Source organism: Myotis brandtii, unplaced genomic scaffold (genome assembly GCF_000412655.1).
Source record: "Myotis brandtii unplaced genomic scaffold, ASM41265v1 scaffold624, whole genome shotgun sequence".
Classification (NCBI taxonomy): domain Eukaryota; kingdom Metazoa; phylum Chordata; class Mammalia; order Chiroptera; family Vespertilionidae; genus Myotis; species Myotis brandtii.
In genome coordinates this window covers 534,033-556,755 of record NW_005370385.1, presented here as the reverse complement: position 1 = coordinate 556,755, position 22,723 = coordinate 534,033, and the positions used below count along the sequence as shown (strand labels likewise).

Sequence of the window (22,723 nt, the reverse complement as noted above, 5' to 3'; positions counted from 1 at the left end):
GAGTGCACAGATTTTTGTGCACCGGGCCTCTAGTATATATAAAAGGCTAATATGCTAAGTGTCCCTCCAAACGTCCAACCGGTCGCTATGATGCACGCTGACCACCAGGGGACAGATGCTCAATGCAGGAGCTGCTGTGACGCGCACTGGCCATTTACAAAGAAACAGCACCGTGGACCTGGTGCCAACAAAGCAACACTCGGCTTCCCCCAAGTGGGACACAGGCCTTGCCACCACCCCAGAGTGAAAGCCCACCAAATCGCAGCCAACACTTCTGAGATCCGATGGTGCAAAATGCAGCCCACAGTCCAGCCCAGTCTGGAATCGGTCACTGTGGGCACTGGGTAATGACATCATGTAGCAACACCCAGCTGCCCGGCTTCCTCTCCCTAGCGACTAGCCTCCTTGAAATTTCTTCAGCCCAGGAACACAACTTGCTTTACAACCAGCTGCAAACATTTTACACATTAACCAAATGTCTGTGAAGCGTTTTCCCATGCCTCATCTCATTTAATCCTCACAGAAGTCCTGGAGTTGGTAGATAGGAGACTTGGTGGAATCCTATTTTCTTTTCATTAGCCGGAAAATGGAGATTAGAAAGCTTAGAAACTTGACCCTACTGAAAAGAAGTAAGAAATGGTGGCCCTTGAAAATGACTTCAGGTTTTCTCACTGTGCAGAATATAGCCAAACACTGCTGCAGTTAAATATTTTGCCCTTTGTTCTCCCTGTATGATCTATAATAAAATAATCTGCTTCATGTTGATATTTATTGCTGTGTTGCTGACAATTACCTGAAAGAGAAGTTGGGGTGCTTCACTGGGCTGGAAAAGTTTAGCTAAATCAGAAAGCAAGCTACTTTGACTCGCACATGCGCCATACATATTAAGCTCTTGCTGGCGCCAATTGCACGCGTGTGTTTCGATCTGTTATTTGTCGATCGTGAATTTGGTTGACACTTCTATTATAGAGAAAGGGCGAACAGCGATATTAAAATATTTCTTCTAATTAATTTTCTTTCAATGTACATAAATCCATGTACCAAGCCACTAGTGTCATATAAAAAGTTTAAGTAATATGAAAAACAGTAAGAATGTCCTCTGGCTATTAAACTACAAATAAAACATAAATTTTTAGAAATTCACAAGAAATACAAGTAGTAAAATTGAAGAGTCTTCAATAATCCTACTAATCAAGTAAGTAAAAATTTTAAACTGAAGTGGTTTTCAGTGATTAAACTATAAATATAAAGGGTTTCTTTAAATTTTTTAATTGATTTTTTTTTTTTTAGAGAGAGTGGGGGGAGAAGGGCAGAGGGAGATAAGTAGAATGGGAGGAGGAGGGAGAGGGAGAGGGAGAGAGATTGATTTGTTGTCCCATATATTCATGCATTCACTGGTTGATTCTTTTTTTTTTAAATATATTTTATTGATTTTTTACAGAGAGGAAGGGAGAGAGATAGAGAGTTAGAAACATCGATCAGCCGCCTCCTGCACATCTCCTACTGGGGATGTGCCCGCAACCCAGGTACATGCCCTTGACCAGAATCGAACCTGGGACCTTTCAGTCCGCAGGCCGACGCTCTATCCACTGAGCCAAACCAGTTTCGGCTGATTCTTTTTTTAATATATTTTTATTGATTTCAGAGAGGAAGGGAGAGGAGAGGCAGAAACATCAATGATGAGAATCATTGATCTGATGCCTCCTGCACGCCCCCCACCGGGATCAAGCCGGCAACCCGGGCACTGGAATCAAACCTGGGACCCTTTAGTCTGCAGGCCAACACTCTATCCACTGAGCCAAACCAACTAGGGCTCATTGGTTGATTCTTTTATGTGCCCTGACCTGGGATCGAACCTGCAACCCTGGCACATGGGGACAACACTCCAACCAACTGAGCTACCAGGCCAGGGCATAAAGGTTTTGTTTTAATATACCATGCATGACAAAGATTCAATGAAACTTGTCCTAACACATATTCCTGCTGACATTATAATCTGATGCACCCCTTTGATGAAGCATTTAAATTTTTTAAATAAAAATAAGAGTTCATATTTAATAGGCACTGTTCTAAAGGCTTTCTGAACATGTGCCCTCTTTAATTCTCTCAGTAACCCTAACACAGGGATTTTATCATCAACCCCATTTTATTTTTTTTAATATATGTTTATTGATTTCAGAGAGGAAAAGAGAGAAACATCAATGATAACAGAGAACCACTCATCAGCTGCCTCCTGCAAGCCCCACACTGGGGATTGAGCCCACAACATGGGCATGTGCCCTGACTGGGAATAAAACCGTGACCTCCTGGTTCATAGGTCGATGCTCAACCACTGGACCACACCGGCCAGGCTTAACCCCTTTTTACAGGTGAGTAAACAAACGGAGAAATTAAACAGTTTATACAGAGTCCAACAACTAGAATGTGATGGAGCCAGAATGTGAGGCCCAGCAATTAAACAGTAGAGCCCACTCCCCTCTCAATATGGATCAGGAATCATAACATTCTTTGTGTGTGTGTGTGTGTGTGTTAATCCTCACCTGAGGTTATTTTTCTAATGATTGTTAGAGAGAGTGGAAGGGAGAGGGAGAGACAAAGAGAGAGAAATATGGATATGAGAGAGACAATCAATTGGGTAGGAACAATTCAGTCTGCAAGCCAATGGTCTATCCACTGAGCAAAACTGGCTAGAGCAAATTGTTCTCTCTTTTAATCTAGTGATCCTGCCTATGGAAATCTGTCCTATAAAAATAATCCAAAATATGAATATGACTATCTACAAGTGTCTGCAAAGCATTTTACATGGTATAATCATAAGCAAAAAAAAAATCGTATTACCAAGAAAAGTGGAGGAACAGGGGTGATGGAGGATGTTTATATTAGTTTACTCAATGGAAAATTAAACTCCTTTAAAAAGGTTATGTGTAATACTTTCAACAATAAAGAATTCAAATTTAAAAACCGTTATGAAGATTAACGACATGGAAATTTTCTTTTACACGTTAAGCAGGGAAGTAGCCTACAAAATCTAGAGTAATATACCATCATTAATACAATGAAAACAAAATAGGCATATGGAAAAAGAGATCAAAATAACAGTATCTATGTAAGAGTAGTATGATGGATTTCTTTTTCTCCATGTTCCACATTTTCTGTAATAAAAATACAATTTTAAAAATTTTCAGTCATTAAAATAACAGATTTATACAACTAGAAATCCACAGCTTATATGATGATAGCAGAAGAAATTCAGGCTCAACCTGAAAAAGGCAATGTTTTTTCACTCCTCACCAGAGGATATTTCTTCTATTGATTTTTTTAAATATATTTTTATTGATTTCAGAGAGGAAGGTAGAGGGAGAGAGAGAAACATCAATGATGAGAGAGAATCATTGATTGGCTGCCTCCTGCAGGCCCCACACTGGGGATTGAGCCTGCAACCCTGGCATGTGCCCTTGACCGGAATTGAACCCAGGATCATTCAGTCCGCAGGCTGACGCTCTACCCACAGAGCCAAACTGGCTAGGGCTCTTCTATTGATTTTTAAAGAGAGTGAAAGAGAGGGAGAAGTAGGGAAGAGAGAGAGAGAAAGAGAAACATCGATTGGTTGCCTCCCATCAGGGATTGAACCTGCAACTAAGGCAATTGCCCTTGACTGGAAATCAAACCCGTGACCTTCGGTCCAAAGACCAACACTCTAACCATTGAGCACCGGCCACGCTTGATATGCCTTAATTCGCAGAAGGATAATCTAGTAATATTTCAAAAATTTTAGAAAAGAATTATTTCATAATATAATCCTCATCGTGTTGATTTTAAACTAATTCTATTGTATCCAAAGCTCAAATTAATGCCAACCTATCACTATTATTCCAGAGACCTTGAAAGAAAAGACCTCTTAATAACACAGAGAGGTAACAGTTACCATGACCTGGATTACGACTCAAAAATACTAGACTGGGCCCTAACCGGTTTGGCTCAGTGGTAGAGTGTTGGCCTGCGGACTAAAGGGTCCCGGGTTCGATTCCGGTCGAGGGCATGTACCTTGGTTGCGGGCACAGCCCCAGTAGGGAGTGTGCAGGAGGCAGCTAATTGATGTTTCTCTCTCATCGATGTTTCTAACTCTCTATCCCTCTTCTTTCCTCTCTGTAAAAAATCAATAGAATACATTAAAAAAAAAAATACTAGACTGGTTAAGTATCATGAGATATCATAAATAAACACATGATATGGAATTTTGGCAATAAAAACACTTTAAAATATTTTTTTTAATGTGAAATTATCATTAAGTTCTTTACCCGGTATCATTTTCCAGTGGCAACAATAACGAGGATCAAGAACCTCAGGGCAAAAAATAAATAAATAAGAACCTCAGGGCACTTGGCACCAACAGTATGCCACTGCAATGCCTGCACAGCCCAGTTACTTCTGGTGGAACAAGGCCTCCCTGCCCGGAAACAAGAGAAAGGGGTTTGAAAAGAAGGGTTAATTGGAGGAGTAAAGGGTCACTAAAAAGGCTAATAAGAGAGCTGTATGGTAAAGACAAAGGAAAAATAAAAGCAGAGAAGTAAAGCCAGCAATAGAAAGGGAGAACAATTCCTGATATAATTACATGGGGGGGGGGGATTTACACATTGATTTATTCCCTATCTTTATCACCCTTTTAAAAAAAAAACAACCGCCCTGGCTGTGTGGCTCAGTTAACTGGAGGATTGGCCCATACATCAAAAGGTCCCTGGTTTGCCCTAACCGGTTTGGCTCAGTGGATAGAGCGTCGGCCTGCGGACTGAAAGGTCCTAGGTTCGATTCTGGTCAAGGGCATGTACCTTGGTTGCGGGCACATCCCCAGTAGGAGGTGTGCAGGAGGCAGCTGATCGATGTTTCTCTCTTATCGATTTTTCTAACTCTCTGTAAAAAATCAACAAAATGTATTTTAAAAAAAAAAGTCCCAGGTTCGATTCCTAGTGAGGGCACATATCTAAGTTGTGTGTTCGATCCCCAGTTGGAGCGCATATGGGAGTAAACCAATCAATGTTTCTCTCCCACATCAATGTTTCTCTCTCTCTCAAAAAAAAATAAAAAATCAATAAAAGCATAGCCTCAGGTAAGGATTAAAAAAAAAGAATGTAAACATAAGGGTATCAAAAACTTTGCACTCTGTTTTGGGGGATACAATGTTGAGAAGCCATAGGCACTGTCTTCAAGACACAGGTAGCCTAATCTGTCCCTCGGCTGTGTCCTGGCTGAACTGCAAAAACCTTGAACCTCAGTTCTAGGTCTCAATATGGCAACAAGAGGTCTGTCACTCTACCTTCTTATTATTTATACTTGAAGTGCTAAAGTTTGTGCAAATTTACTTAATAAATTAGGGCACTTCCCCGTTATCCCTCTAACAACTTCACTCATTTCAATATGCTTTCTTGGGTACAATCACAGTATACGCCAGTGATGGCAAACCTATGACACGCGTGTCACAGGTGACACGCGAACTCATTTTTTTGGTTGATTTTTCTTTGTTAAATGGCATTTAAATATATAAAATAAATATCAAAAATATAAGTCTTTGTTTTACTATGGTTGCAAATATCAAAAAATTTCTATATGTGACACGGCACCAGAGTTAAGTTAGGGTTTTTCAAAATGCTGACACGCCGAGCTCAAAAGGTTCGCCATCACTGGTATACGCTCTGACATGCACATAACCCACAAGCTACCAAAACCTGATCGTACTCCTAAGAGTAAGTGCCCTTCCTTGACATCATCAGTCAGGTGACTTCCAACACTAATGCTGTGTTTACTTCCTAACCTGTTCCGTTCAAGGACTTAGCTTTGAGGGGAAACCTCCATCCCCTTCCACATCCAAGACCTTTGCCTTCAGAGAGCACTTTACTTTTTGAGGAAAAATCCTTATTCTGGGGGCTATGCACCCCTACAAAGCTTTTGTCTAAGCTCCAGGGGGTCACTGAACCCTCTCCTTTAAATTACACAAAATTTGCATAGCTACATTCCTGTCTGCATTCTTCTGTAGAAAGTAGGGATATATCCAAAGGGATCTATAACCCAAAAAGAGATTAAGAACACCCCCCTCCCCAAGATTTCATCAAACCCACACTAGGATGATCTGATTCTGACAGTTAAAGAGTTTTCCTCTCTTCATCCTCCTGCTGAATTCCTACATGTTTAAAGCTAATGAAATTAATAAAGTGTTTACTGTATGTCAGACACCATGCTAAGCACTTCACATACATGAATTTAATTATCACAACAACCATAAGAAGTAGACACTATTATTAACCCACTTAGCAGTTGAAGCAACTAAAGCACCAAGAAGGCATTTACTAAAAATCACATAGCTACTCTGCTTGAAAAGTGTAAAACTTCTCAGAATGAAATGTGGCTGCTTGTGTACACTTCTCATACTTCTCTTGGCTAATTGTCTTTCTGTTTAACCCTCGCCTGAGTCAGAGAGAAAATTAAGTGGTTTTGTTGTCAAAAACTCATCTCTGCTAGGCTGCCAACTTACAGATAGATCCTCGGTTCAAGAAAGACCGTAAGCACAGCTGGTGTGGCTCAGTGGTTGAGAACCAACCCATGCACCAGGAGGTCATGGTTTGATTCCCAGTCAGGGTTGTGGGCTTCATCCCCCGGTGGGGGCTATGCAAGAAGCAGGCAATCAATGGTTCCCTCTCATTGATGTTTCTATCTCTCTTCCTTCCTCTCTCTAAAAATCAATAAAAACATCTTTTTAAAAAAGAGAGAGAAAGAAAGACCGTAAGTATCACAAATGTTGAAAGGGGAACATGAAAGACACTTGTCCCAGGATAAAACTTAGTTTGAGGTTTTTAAAATAAGCAGTTCATCAGTTATGAGTTATCTGTTTGGATATAGAAAAGAGCTGAAGAACCTATAAAAAATACTAATACTAAAACTAAAGTAATACTAATACTAAGTAAATTTAGTAAGAGAACAGAATATAAGACCAATAAATAAATCAATTATACCTCATGAGTTGAGCCCAATCTCTCTTACTGCAAAACCCCAATGTAGTAGTCCCCCCAAAATCAAGTCTGCCTTACCACCTTTAAAAGAAATCAATTGCACTTCTATATACTAGCAACAATTTATAAATGAAATTAAGAAAACAATTCCATTTACAACAGCATCAAAAAAATTAAATACTTAGGAATAAATTTAACAAAAAAGTACAAGGCATGTACACTGAAAATTATAAAATATTGCTGAGAGAAATTAAAGAATATCAAAATGAAGAGATACATGATTTCAAACTGGAAGAATAAGGTAATCCCTATCAAAAGTCCAATCTATTTTTTTTGTAGAAGTTGACAGGCTAACCATAAAATTTATATGGAAACTATAGGCAAAACAATTTTGGAAAAGAACAAAACTGGGGAAATTAAACTACCTGATTTCAAAACTTATAATAAATCTACAGTAATCACGTTAGTGAAGTATTGGCATAAGGATAGACATACTGATCAAAAGAACAGAAGAGAATCCAGACATAAACCCACATTTACAATCAAGTGATTTTCAACAAAGGAGCCATAACAGTTCAATGAGGAAAGGGCAAGTCTTTTCAACAAATGGTGCTGAAACAACTGTAAGTCCATATGCAAAATAAACTCAGACCTTACCTCACACCATCCCAAAAAATTAACTCAACATGTATGTAAGCATTAACCTTAATGTAAAACCTAACACTATAAAAGCTTAGAGAAGTAAACATAGATCTTTCTATCTTGGGTTAGGCAAAGAGCTCTTAGATATGAAACCAAAAGCACAATCCATAAGGGAAATAAAATAAGTTGGAGTTCATCACAATTAGAATTGTCAGCATTTCAAAAGATACTACTTAAAAATTAAAAGAATAAGCCACAGAGTGGGAACATGTAACTTATAAAGGACTTGTATCAAAAATATATAAAGAAGGCAAACTATGGAGATTTAAAAAAAAAAACAAAACAGTGGTTGCCAGGTGTTAGGGAGAAAGGAGGGATGAATAGTTGGAACACAAAGGATTTTTAGGGAAGTAAAGTACTCTGGATATCCTAAAAGTGGATACATGTCATTATACATTTGTCAAAATCCACAGCATGTACAACACCAAAAGTGAAATCTAACATCAAACTATGGACTCTGGGTGACAAGAATGTGTCATTGTAGGTTCATCAGTTATAACAAATGTACCACTCTGGTAGGGGATGTTGATAATGGGGGAAGCTATGCATGTGTGGGGGCAGAGGGTATATGGGAAATCTAGGTACCTTCTCAGTTTTGCTGTAAACCTAAAATTGCTCTAAGAAAAAAAATCTTATACATACTAGAGGCCTGGTGCACGAATTTGTGCACGGGTGGGGTCCCTAGGCCTAGCAGGCGATCAGGGCTGATCAGGGCCGGTTCCCCGTCCCACCCTGGGGCCCAAAGGCCCCAGTGGAGTGGGGAGAGAAGGCGATGGTCACCGACTAGGTGCAGAAGGAACGGACGCCGGACACCGATGCCAACACCAACACCACTGGCCAATCACAGGAGGTTGGCTGTGGGAGCGCACTGACCATCAGGGGGCAGCTCCTGCATTGAGCGTCTGCCCCCTGGTGGTCAGTGCGCGTCATAGCGACTGGTCGTTCTGGTCATTCAGTCGTGACAGTCGCTTAGGCTTTTTTATATATACTAGAGGCCCATTGTACGAAGAGATTCGTGAAATAGGCCTTCCCTTCCCCTAGCTGCCGGCACCGGTTTTCCTCCGGCACCCAGGACCCAGGCCTTCACTCCGGCCTGAGCCTTCAGTCTTCGCTACTCCGGCTGGAGCCTTCAGTCTTTGCTCCGCAGCTTCGAGCCTACGTATGCAAATTAACCGCCATCTTTGTTGGGTTAATTTGCATGCTCTCCTGATTGGCTGGTGAGCATAGCGGAGGGGTGGTCAATTTACATGTTTGTCTATTATTAGGGAAGATAAATACATACACAGAACTCTTATGACTCAAAAATAAGACACAACATCCCCCAAAACAGGATAGATTTAAGTTGATATTTAAACCAAGTAAGATACAGAAATGATAAATAAGCAATTCAAAAGATGCTCACCAACATAAATCATTAGGCAAGTGCAAATTAAAACCACAATGGGATATCACTACACACCCCTAGAATGGCTAAAATCAAAGATGTATAATTCCAAGCATCAGCAAGGATGTGAACCTTCATACAATTTTAATAATGTAAAATGGCACAGGCACTTTGAAAGGTTTGTAAGTTCTCAAAAAGTTAAACATGCACTAACCATATAACCAAGCAACTTATATTCCTAGGTATCTACCCAGAGAAATGAAAACATTTGTCCAAGGACATGTAAGCAAATATGGTAGTAGCATTATTCACTGTAGACAAAACACTGGAAACAATCCAAATGTCCCTCAATTGGCAAATTAATAAAGTGTGGTACATCCATACAATGGAGTACTAGTCATCAACATAAAGAAGCAAACTATTGGCCCTGCCAGATAACTCAGCTGATTAGAGCATCGTCCTGATGTACCAAAGTTGCAGATTCAATCCCTGGTCAGGGCACATTCAATGAACTAATGGCCCTAACAGGTTTGTCTCAGTAGATAGAGCATAGGCCCACAGACTGAAGGGTCCCAGGTTCAATTCCAGTCAAGGGCACATACCTCAGCTGCAGGCTCCACCCAGGGCCCTGGTCTGGGCCTCTGTGGGAGACACCAATGGATGTATCTCTCTCACTTCCATGTTTCTCTCTAGCAGTTTCTCCCCATCCCTTCCACTACTTCTAAAAATCAATGAAAAAATAACCTCGCAATAGTTTCAATAACAATGAGAAATAAAAAAATAAGAGCAGTATTTCCGAATCCACTTTGTATAAATTTTTTTTTAAAAATGAACTGATGAATGTGTTAATAAGTAGAACAACAAATCAATGTTTCTCTCTCTCAAGTCTCTAATAATAAAAGCGTAATATGCTAATTAGACTGGACATCCTTCCGGACGACCTTCCAGACGAAGCTGGGGCTGTGAGGGCTAAGGCGGCCACCATGGTGGGCAGGGGCCAAGGCAGAGGCAGCCGCCGCCACAGTGGGGGCCGAGCCCTTGCACGAATTTCATGCATCAGGCCTCTAGTCAATAAATAAAAATAAAAATTTAAAGAAACTATTGATACATGCAACAACATGGATGGACCACAAGGACATTTTTCCAATCAGAGGTGTAACTCTTGGTTGTTAGCTAATGGAACCTACCGTAGGTATTTACCTTCTTTTATTGGCAAAAAAGACTATTGTCTCCCGATCCGGAAGTGTAATGTCAGATGTCAAACTTGCCTGTTGGCATTTCATTTCCCTACCGTAGGTATTTACCTTCTTTTATTGGCAAAAAAAGACTATTGTCTCCCGATCCGGAAGTGTAATCTCAGATGTCAAACTTGCCTGTTGGCATTTCATTTTCTAACCCATAAATTGAAGACATTGGAATAGATGACTGTGAGGTTCTTTCTGGTTCCGGGGTTGAATAACTTGAAAATGAAAGCTAGGCAAGTATTATTTCTTGATTAAAAAAAACAACAACAAAAAAAAACAGGCTAAATCAGTTTGGGTTTTTATTCTGGTCCCTGTAACAAGACAAATGAGGTAGTCCACCAGTGTGACTCCGTGGTTGGGCATCGCTCTATGAACCAAGAGGTCACAGTTGATTCTCAGTCAGGGTACAAACCCGATTTTTTCCAGCTCTATCCCCGGTGGGGAGCATGTGGGAGGCAACAGATCAATGATTCTCTCTCATCATTGATGTTTCTATCTCCCTCTCCTTCTTCCTTCCTCTCTGAAATCAATTTTTTTTTTAAATGACAAATGGGGTATATGCCCCTACATACCATCTTCCCTCTTGTTGCCAAGGTTATTTTTCTAACCAAGAGACAATGTAACTATTTAAAATTTTCAATGACTCCCTACTGCCTACAGTAAAATTTTGAAATTCCCAACTTACTTTCCCTTCCTCATTTTCTCACATACAGGACTGCAATTTCTCTTATGTGCATGGGCATTTTTTTTTTTTCTCAGCTTTACTGAGGTGTAACTGACAAAATTGTAAGATATTTAAAAGTGTACATCATGATGATTTGATATACACAAACGTTGTGGAAGGATTCCTCCCATCTAGTTAATTAATAAATTCATCACATCACATATTTATCTTCGGTTTTTTGTGAGAATATTTAAGTTCCAGTCTCTTAGCAAATTTCAATCATGTAACACAGTGTTATCAACTATACTAGTAATCACCGTGTTATACATTAGATCCTCAGACCTTTTTCATCTTATAGCTGAAAGCTGGACTGGAGTTCTTTAAAAAGCAAAGACCAGAGTCAGACACACCTGGATTCAAATCCTGACACAATCACTTATCAACTAAGTGATCTTCCTGAAACTTAGCTCCTTCACCCTGTAAAGCTGGACCTAATGATCCTACTGCATGTGACTGTTAAAAATATCAAATGAAGTAACACTGGTCAGCCCAGCTGTGCCTAGCCCATGATGGCCATGTACTAGTTCCTCACTCACTCCCTTCCTTCAGTCAAGTTGATTTAATTCTTCAAGACTCAACTCAGATGTTTCCTTTATTCAATCCCCATGCTTTAAGTTCTTCCTTCTCTAAGCTTCCTCAGTCCTTTGCAATATCTTCCACTGTAGCACTATAAAGTAACACTGGTCAGCCCAGCTGTGCCTAGCCCATGATGGCCATGTACTAGTTCCTCACTCACTCCCTTCCTTCAGTCAAGTTGATTTAATTCTTCAAGACTCAACTCAGATGTTTCCTTTATTCAATCCCCATGCTTTAAGTTCTTCCTTCTCTAAGCTTCCTCAGTCCTTTGCAATATCTTCCACTGTAGCACTTGTCGTTTTGCATTATAATTTGCACAGTATTAGTAAAAACTGAGGATAGGAATTGTGTCTTATTTTGGTTTCTCCAGTATATGGTGCATAAATGGTCAGTAACATCTTCTTGAGTGATTGGTAGAAAACAGGCAAAGTAGCCTTGACTGAAAATAAAATGCTTGAAGAACCAAATTTGAAATAAACAGATTTTAGGTCAACTATAATCTCACTAACTTTTCACAGGCATTTTAATATTTGATTGCTTCCCTCCTTTCTTGTGAGTGGGGAGAGTGAAAAAAACATGACTACAGTAGAGAAAGAATCAAGAGATCAAGCCCTATGCCTCCTATATTATTTCTACCTCTGGAAAACGTTTTGTGTGTTTAATAGTATTAAACACAGCCCTTAGTTATAACATTGTTGTACAAGAGACAAACAGGTGGTCATACTCAATGACAGGTAACCAAACCTATTCCAAAGTCAAATGCGAATATTTGAACTAAAATAAATTTTACCCTATATGATGTTTATTAGTGCTCTTCATCAAACATTTCCAGTTATCCCTCCACAGATACGATAGGATTTCACTTCCCTGCCTCCTTCGTTAGGTGCTCCCACTGGTGTTCTTGGGCCAGTGATACATACACAGGACTGACACCGCCACATCTGGAGGGCCTTTAGGAGCTAGAGCACGGTCTACCCTGCTGTCTCCTTCCTCCCTTGACAAGTGTGGAAAGACAGAGAGACGGCTCCCTTAGCGAGGTGTAGATGTTGTACAGCTCCTAAACTGGCCCATCATAAAAGTGTAGTATGAATAAGAAATACACCCCTATTGATTGAAGCCACTAAGAACGGAGGCTCATTGTTTCCGCAGTATATTCTAGACATTCTGACATACACATAAAAGGAGTTCAGTATTTCTCTACATCATCATCATCTCCAGTTTGGAGAATGTTCTACACAAAGTTGGGAATCAGGCTTATTAGCAAACGTTTAAAATATGGAATACATTTTAGGATATTTTTTAATAGGAAAAGTCCAAAGGTTAGCAAAATAATAAAAAATTCTGAATAAAAAGATTTTTACAAGTAAAGTAACTGTACATAATAAAAGGCTAAGGTGTACATGGGGTAATATGTAAATGACAGCATGTTATCACTCCCGTATTTACCCAAAAACAAATACTTCTACTACTTCCTTACCCTGCTGAGGCCAAAAAATTAGGGACTCGGGTTCAATGGAGCATTGCAAGCAGTCACTATCATTGAATTGGGGCTGGCCCTCAATATAAAATCTATCTGCATCTCCAGTGTTTCATACCATCTATCTCACTAGGCCTATGGCAATAAACCGGTTGCTCTGTTTCCTTACTCCACAAGGTAAAGACTGTTGGCTACTTCTGCAATGTCCACGCCCACCCTTAGCCGGTTGCTCTGTTTCCTTACTCCACAAGGTAAAGACTTCTGCAATGTCCACGCCCACCCTTATTAATAACACTCTAAATCTATTCTAGGCAGCAATGGACTAGGCTAAGGACTACATCCCCAGTCTCCTTTGCAGCTACATATGGTCATATGACATTCCAGCCAATTACACACAGGCTGAAGCCTATGGTATTTCTTAGAGAGTGTTTTAAAGAAACGGATTGTTTTGGGCCTTGGTCTACTCTTTTCTTTTTTTTTTCCTTAATGGGATGTGGATGCAATGACCAGGGCTCTAGTAGCCATCATGGAATCTCACAACAAAGGTCATATCCTAGATGCAATGACCAGGGCTCTAGTAGCCATCATGGAATCTGACAACAAAGGCCATATCCTAGAAATATCTGAGCAGTGAGATAAAATGAGCTAAGTCCCTGACACCTTTGCAGTGCCAAGGCTCCAAACACGCCCTAGGGCAGTGATGGCGAACCTATGACACGCGTGTCAGAGGTGACACGCGAACTCATTTTTTTGGTTGATTTTTCTTTGTTAAATGGCATTTAAATATATAAAATAATAAATATCAAAAATATAAGTCTTTGTTTTACTGTGGTTGCAAATATCAAAAAATTTCTATATGTGACACGGCACCAGAGTTAAGTTAGGGTTTTTCAAAATGCTGACACGCTGAGCTCAAAAGGTTCGCCATCACTGCCCTAGGGCTTACCCTCCAGACTGTGATATGAGAGAAATAAACACTCCTATTCAAGTCACTATTATTTTGAGGTTTTTCTATCATGTAAAAATGAATCTAACCCAGGTCCAGAAATAGAACCAGGTATTCTGACACAGAATCTGTGATACTCACAATATATATGAGATCTCTGTATAAGTCAAAAAAGTAGTATCATACTTTTTTGAAGGTTGATATTCAGTTCTTTTATCTTTCCATTACATATTAGCTAATTATAGTCCAATCAACTGTGACAACTACATTTTAAAATACCACTTAAACTCCCCAATAATATAACTCCATCTCTATTTCAAAATGCCTTTAGTGAAATGAGGAGCAGAGGGTAGAGGACAGCATCATTGAACTATCTCAGTAAAAGAAGCCGAAAATAATGATTTTTATCATACACATCTCAAATATATTTTTGTTCTCAGAGTCCCTTAATTCCCAAAATCATCTGCTTCCAATCTATATAGCTATATAACAAGCCACCATAAAAACTAACAGATGTAAACAACACAATTTTATGTATTCATAATTTTGCAATCTGGGCAAGGCTCGGCTGGCTGGCTCCTCAGCTGATCTTACTGGTGGTCACCTGACTTTGGGCAGAACTCAGCTGGGACATGGGGATAGCTGGGGCATCTCTGTTCCCTTACTCCACATGGATTCCCCAGCAGGGCAAGATCTAGTTTATTGATGACTCGGGGCTTGCAAAAGTGGAAGTTCCAGCCTTCTTAAAACATGGCCCCAAACTTAGCACAGCGTCGTTTCTACTGCATTCTATTAGGTAAAGTGAGTCACAGAGCTAGCCAAGATACCGGACTCAATAGCATGAGTCTAGGAGGCTTGGCTCACTGGGAGTCACCCATGTAACAGACTACCTTCTCCCCTTTACTTATCTATAGGTTAACACCGTATGTATGACTTCTGGCATGCTGTCATCTCTCTAGGGCTCAGCTACCTATAAAATGAGGGGATAGACTAAATGTTCTCAGAATTTTCATCTAGTCTTTAAATTCTGTAACTCTTGAAGTACACTGTTACTTCATATGCAACTAGGTGCTTACTCCAAACAAATGGTACATGATGTCATCAGGATCCCAAAGATCAGGAAATTAGTAAGTTTTTGCTAGGCTTCACTTAAGATGGAAGTAAGAACAAAACACACAGACTTCACTATGACCCTTCAACTATGTTGCTTCTGATGTAAATGGATTGCATAAATGGATTAAAAGTGACCCAAGCATAAAAGACATTTAAAAAATCATTTTAAAACCACCTTACAGCCCAGCTGGCATGGCTCAGTGGTTAAGCGTCAACCTTTGAAACAGGAGGTCGAGGTTCAATTCCCGGTCAGGGCATATGCCCAGGTTGCAGGCTCAATCCCCAGTGGGGGGCGTGCAGGAGGCAGCCAATCAATGATTCTCTCTCATCAATGATGTTTCTATCTCTCTCTCCCTCTCTGAAATCAATAAAAATATATTGTTTTAAAAAAAAAAAAACCTATACCTTATAGTAAGTCTCATTTAGAGAGACCTAATCGAAGATCACTATGAAAGCATTAAGTCTGGGTAATGAAAATTTTTGAAATGATTCTGTAGTAACATTACATACATATAGCTTCTATAGAATTGCTGTGGTTGTTTTTCATGTGTTACTCATAATATGAAATATTCTATAGAAATTTCTGCTGACCTAGGTTTTTTACCTTCTTTTTCTCTTTATTAAGGACAGCTGTACAGAAAGGAAATCTTTATTTACTCCTGAACCCCAATAACTAATACATTATTTTATGCCATGGCATTTTTAGAGAGTTTGGTATCTTATCACATGTCTGTCACTAACAGGTCCTATGATTCCAGGCAAATACTTGATTAATAATTGATGACAGTGGCAAAAACAGTAATAGCCAATTCATATAAAAGCACTCTTAATAGCACTTACTAGTAGTTTGTGCCAGACACTGTTCTGAATTCTGCACATACATAAATCCACAACCATCCAAAATTGGGTGTACTCGTATGCCCTTTGCAGATGGTAACAAAGGCACAAAGAGTCAAGTAACTTCCCAAAGTCAAACACAGTTAATAAGTGGTGGATCCAGGATTTGAATTCAGAACATCTTGGCTCAAGAATCGGTGATGTCCCCAGAACCTGGTGTTCTCATTTGTAAAACAAGACTACAGTTTTAAATTACAGTTGACCTTTGAACATGGGTTTGAACTGCACGGGTCCACTTATACTGAATTTTTTTCAATAAATACTGTAAATGTATTTTCTCTCCTTTATGATTTTCTTAATAACATTTTTTGTCTAGTTTACTTTATTGTAAGAACACAGTGTATAATATATATAGGTCTCCGGATAGCTCAGTTGGTTAAAGAATTATCCTGATACACCAATGTTGTGGGTTTGATCCCCAGTCAGGGCACATATAAGAATCAACCAATGAGATGCGTGCATTGAATAAATAAGTGGAACAACACACTGATGTTTCTCTCCCCCCCCCCCCCCCCCCCCGCTTCCTCTCTCTCTCTTAAATCAATGAATAGAGAATTTTAAATTACATAGATTTTTTACTGTGCAAGGGATCAGTGCCCAACCCCCACACTGTTCAAAAGTCAACTGTATTGGCTTTTTTTAAATTATATTTTTATTGATTTCAGAAAGGAAAGAAGGGGGGGGGGGATAGAAACATCAATGATACAAGAAAATCAGTGATTGGCTGCCTCCTGCATACCCCTACTGAGGATCCAGCCCGCAACCCAGGCATGTGTCTTGACCGGGAATTGAACCCTGACCTCCTGGTTCATAAGCCGATGCTCCACCACTGAGCCATGCCGGGCGAGCTATATTGGCTGCTTAAAAATTGCATGGAGCCCTAGCTGAGCATCAGCCTGTGGACTGAGGTTTGATTCCGTGAAGGGCACATACCTCAGTTGCAGGCTCCTCCCTGGCCAGAACTCATGCGAGAGGCAACCAATCCATGTGTTTCTCTCACATTGATATTTCTCTCTGTCTTTCCCTCTCTCTTTCACTCTCTAAAAATCAATGGAAAAATATCCTCAGGTGAGGATTTAAAAAAAAAGAATTCACAGTGTAAGATATAAAAATGTTGAATCACTATGTTAAACATCTGAAACTAATATAACCACTAAGATTGTACTTATACTTGAATAAAGTATTTTTTAAAAAAGTTGCATCAATGCGCTTATGAAAGTATATACTCCCCAGAAGTATTCATGTTTATTATGTATCCTTCCAAATCATTTTCTATGCACAAAATATATAGTTTGGGTGCTTTTTACAAAAAATAGTTCTAAACTAACTGCTTTGCGCTTTCTCCGCCATCGAGGTGCGTGCGTTCGCCTCTCCTTCACCATGTCTGCCCACAAGACTTTCAGGATCAAGAGGTTCCTGGCCAAGAAACAAAAGCAGAATCGGCCCATTCCCCAATGGATTCGGATGAAAACTGTTAATAAAATCAGGTACAACTCGAAGAGGAGACATTGGAGAAGAACCAAACTGGGCCTATGAGAAATCACACATGAGAGATGACTCACATATTTATGCTGTATCCAGGTTGCCTACACCCTTAAATGATTGAAAAGATGCTACTGTCTGGACAGTTGGGGCATTTTAATTGGAAGATTAATGAACTTGTGATTTTGCTCTGTTGATTGTTTCCTCCTGAAATAGAAGATTGATTCAGTAATAAATGTGAGATCTTTTAAAATAATAATAATAAATAAACTAACTGCTTTGCAACTCTTGGAAGTTGTTTCCTCAGGTCAACAAATGTTATCATAGACTTGGGTACCTACAGGTCTACTCTACCCCTCTGTCCTGACAAAAACCACATGGCTGTCCACTGATGGGTATTTTGTTGTTGCCAATTCTTCTCTACTATTTTTCTACTTTTCTCTGCTGCCATGAGCATCTTTGTACATATGTGCATACTTGCCCATTTATACTGGGAATATATTCTGATTTCCTTTCTCATTTTTACAGACTTTCTGGGTCCCTTTTCCCCCATCTCCTAAGGGTAAGTATTTTAATCTTTTTACTATTTTCTACTCTCCATATTCTCAGATTTCAGATAAATCACATCTTTAATCGCCTATCCTAATCTAGCTCCTAAACTCAACTCTACATGCCAGTACCCCCAGATATTTCCATCCTCTAGACATCTATGTCAGGAACTTCGAAATTCCTCCTCTGCATTGATTGAAATCCCTCTTCCTTTCCAACCACACTATCAACAGTCTACCCTCTGCCCTGATTACCTCACACTGTGACTACTGCAAGAGCCTATTCTCTCTGCCTCCAGGTAAGTCCTCTCCTCATATTAACATCGGGGTGGTTTCCCTAAAATAGCTATCATCAAATCACCAAGTATTAGATACCTTCATTCAATAAAGTAATGAATACAACGTAATTTAATAGCATTCTGTCCTTAGGAAGACTGCAAATATCTGCTTTCAAAGCATTAATTTACAAAATAAAATAAGCTGGGACAGAAAGCAGTGGTTGAAGACCTGCAGCCCACCCACAGGCCACAGATTAAACCTAGCCCACAAGGTGTAGTCCCAAATAGTGCTGTGGATCTTAATTAACTGAAAATACTTAAAAATCAAGAGATTTCACATAAAAACCATAGTATTTGGGAGCAATGTCTCCCAGTCTCACATGGCAACCATCAGCCAGAACTGTCTATGGGTTGCAGGTAGGCAAGTCCCATGGGCTCCTGGGACTCCCCAGGTTTTCATTCACCATTTTCCCCAAAGGCCTCAGTGTCAGCTGTCATTCAGGATCTTACAAGCTGCAAGCAACTCATTTAAATTACCTACCTGGTCCTTGTAAACAGTTTATAACTCCAGGACTATAAAGCACAAACTCATTAGCGTGGCATGCAAGGACATCACAGCCTGGCCCTAATCCCCATATTAAGCCTCTTGTTCTATTCACACTCTAAGAAAACACCTTTAACACTTTCCTCAGTCCTCAATAATTTTAATCACATTGCTACCCACCTCCAACACTCACTTTCTTCTCACTCTACTAGGCTAAATCCTATTGATCCTTCAAGGTCCAATTCAAGTACTGCTTCCTCCAAATCTTTGCAGACCCCTCGTGGCCCCAGTGAACCTTCCTCCAGGTTGACTGTCCACATCCCAGCATATTACGTACATGCTCTGTGAATAACATGAATGAAACTTTTTAAACAATTTCAGCATTTGTGCATCATACCTAGTTACTGCTCCCACAAAAATTAACAGCAGAAGCAAAGTCAAATAATTTTCCTATCTTTTACAGGAGGCTTTTTCTAGAAAACGTACAAAAAAAAAAAAAAGCTGTGTCATTCCTGCTTCTCTTACGTTCTTAAGTCCTTCAAATTCTGCAAATAGAGAAAATGACACTTCCAACTACTAATTCAAGATTGGTCTGTAACAGTGATGGCGAACCTTTTGAGCTCGGCGTGTCAGCATTTTGAAAAACCCTAACTTAACTCTGGTGCCGTGTCACATATAGAAATTTTTTGATATTTGCAACCATAGTAAAACAAAGACTTATATTTTTGATATTTATTTATATATTTAAATGCCATTTAACAAAGAAAAATCAACCAAAAAAATGAGTTCGCATGTCACCTCTGACACGCGTGTCATAGGTTCGCCATCACTGGTCTACAATGTAGATTCTACACTAACCACAAGCTTATGTTTATGTGCATGCAGGCCATCACAAGAAAATAAAGAAGACATCATCCCTACTTCACTCATTAACTTCTGCAATTTATACTGCCAAGAAGTTCTGAAAATAGCCACTTTAGCACAAACATGATAAAGAAAAATTTTTTAAGAGAGAAGGAATTAATGTTTATTGACATAAAAAGATGGGCCAAAACAATAAAGAAAAAAAGGAACACACACAGTGATCGGAAAGTTTATTCTATATCAGCTATGTTTAGTCCAAACATCTCAAAGATTAAAAATTCTAGCAAATCCTGTCAAGGGATCTCACATGTCCCCAACAGGAAAAGCACAGAGAGAGAGCATCCAAGATTCTCTATAACTAAAACTGACAGTTTTCAGTTTGGAAGCCCCTCAGGCATAACAGTAAGTAGCTTAAGAACACAAGGTTGGCCCTGGCCGGCTTGGCTCAGTAGATAGAGCATAGGCCTTCGGATTGAGGGGTCCCAGGTTCGATTCCGGCCAAGGGCACATGCCTGGGGTTCGGGCTAGGTCCCCAGTGAGGGGCGTGCAGGAGGCAGCCGATCGATAATTCTCTCTCATCATTGATGTTTCTGTCTCTCTCTCCTTCTCCCTTCCTCTCTGAAATCAATAAAGAAATATATTTAAAAAAAAAAAAAAAAGAACACAAGGTTGGACAAGTACTATCTGCCCAGAGGAAATCTTATTGTGGCTGGGGAATAAGGTGCACTTTTGCAAAAAGGCAGGGGAAAGGTAAGGGTGGAGCAGTGTGCCTTGTCACTGTGCAAACTGACTACAAATCCGGCATGGGAAACTGAGATAAAAGTTTACATAGTAATAACCACCAATATACTTACTAAAAACTCTATGTTTGACTAAAAACATTGTAGTCTCGCCCTAGCTCGTCTGGCTCGGTGGATAGAACGTCGGCCTATGGACTGAAGAGTACTGGGTTCGAGTCTAGTCAGGGGCACGTACCTCGGTTGCAGGCTCCTCCAGGGCCAGGGCTGGGGTCGGGAGACAACCAATCGATGTGTTTCCCTCACATTGATATTTCTGTCTTTCCCTCTCTCTAAAAATCAATAGAAAAATATCCTCAGGTGAGGATTCTAGAAAAACTCACATCATATTCTCAAAAACCAGAGGTGACAAACAGGAGCAGGGTCAGGTTAGACAACTACCGCCTAACAGATAAGAGAAAATGCCGTTCCTGGACCAGCTTTTTCAAATAAATTAAAACATTTCAGTGCCCATTAAGTTCCAGAGGTCAGTAATTACTGAAAATGTCCATTTATCTAATTTTTTTAAATAAAATAAAAAGAATTACTATCATAAAGACTACAAAGTTGTATTATCTCAAAGAGCATAAATAACAATACCTCTCAACTGTAAACTGTTGTTTTGTGAAACTGCATATATTATGGTGCAACAGAGTGTGTTTTTTTAATATGTTCTTATTGATTTTTAGAGAAAGAGGAAGGGAGAGGGATAGAGAAAAACATTAATGAGAAAGAAACTTCATCTACCAGCTGCCTCCTACACGGCCCCTATTGGGGATCAAGCCTGCAACCCAGACATGTTCCCTGACTGGGGAATTGAACCAGATCCTGCATTGACATTCCAACCACTGAGCCACACCAACCCGGCACAACAGAGTTTTTTTAATCACTTATTTCAAGTTCACAGCTACAGAAATGAGAAAACCTGTTGGGGGAGGGGCCTTACATCACCTGCAGCCCAGCTATATTTTGCTGATCCCTTATATGACAGCATTAGTTGTGCCTAATTTTTCTGCAGCAAGAATCTTCCAGGTGGCCTTCTAACAGCAGTAATTGACCTATTGTAGGTACAGGGTGTAAAGAGTTTATGTAAAGAGGATCAAGGACAGTGCCCAGAAAGCCTATCCCCACCACCTGCTGCTTTTGTGCCACCCCAAGACCCATCACATCCCTAATGTCAACTTTGTTGACTTGGTAAGAAATATGGTAGAGCCCTAGCCAGTCTGGCTCAGTAGAGGAGTGTCGCCCTGCAGACCAAAGGGTCCCGGGTTCGATTTCGGTCAAGGGCATGTACCTCGGTTGCAGGCTCCTCCCTGGCCCGGGCCCTGGTGGGGCTCATGCAGGAGGCAACCAGTTGATGTGTTTCTCTCACATCGATGTTTCTTTCTGTCTTTCCCTCTCTCTCCCACTGTCCCTACAAATCAATGGAAAAATATCCTCGGGTGAGGGTTAACAACAAAGAAATATGGTAGAATGTTTTCTTGGCTTCCCTTATATATTCTAGGGAAGAGAAAGAAAAAAAAAAAGCAAAACTTACAGAAGGGTTTCCTTAACATTAATAGAAAAGTAATCAGACGTCTAGAATGTTGTCTACTCTGTGGCAGGAACTTCTTCACCAATAGAAAGACCTGTACCTCTGATAAACATTACTCCAGAGCTAGTCAGGTTAGCATGTGGTCCCTTTTCGCCCACATCTCTTAAAGCCATAAAGATTACTCCAAATAACCAAATAATTAGATAGCCCTTACTGTTAAGAAGAACTTTTATACAAATGTAAAGTTCACTGTTCCACTTGACTTTTGTACTACAGGAAATTCCTACTTATATACCTACTTTTCAAATTATAAGGTTAATAGCTTCAGTTCAAAATTCTTGATTTTAAGTAGTAAACATAATTTTAAAGTAATAATAATGTAAAACCAGTAACTATATAGCCTGTGTTTTTAATTTGATAAAACATTAAATTGTCTAATATTAAATAAGCCTGAGGCAATATCTGTCAAAAAGTTATCTATTATAAAGTTAGATGTTTAATTTGTTTACCTAATTTTTAAAAATTCAAACTCAAAGAAAGTATAATTAGCAGTACTTTTTCTAATCCAAAGACAAATACACAAATCCATTGTTTAAAAATTGTCATGATGCCTGGGAGAGAGAAGGGGGAGTGGAG

The 22,723-nt window shown here is 39.7% G+C and overlaps 2 protein-coding genes across 5 annotated transcripts in view; one reads left to right on the top strand and one right to left on the bottom strand.

The window, feature by feature from the left end:
- The window catches only part of KMT2C (lysine (K)-specific methyltransferase 2C), a 253,697-nt gene that overhangs the window by 229,209 nt on the left and 1,765 nt on the right, over nt 1-22,723 (bottom strand). For all 4 annotated transcript variants that reach the window (XM_014528208.1, XM_014528209.1, XM_014528207.1 and 1 more), the window contains exon 2: nt 19,094-19,255. The gene's annotated coding sequence lies outside the window, so the exon portion shown is untranslated. The remainder of the gene's footprint in view (nt 1-19,093; nt 19,256-22,723) is intronic.
- LOC102246390 (60S ribosomal protein L39) lies at nt 17,407-17,731 on the top strand. Its single transcript, XM_014528210.1, has one exon. The coding sequence runs from the start codon at nt 17,442-17,444 to the stop codon at nt 17,595-17,597; it is 156 nt and encodes a 51-aa protein (XP_014383696.1). The 5' UTR covers nt 17,407-17,441; the 3' UTR covers nt 17,598-17,731.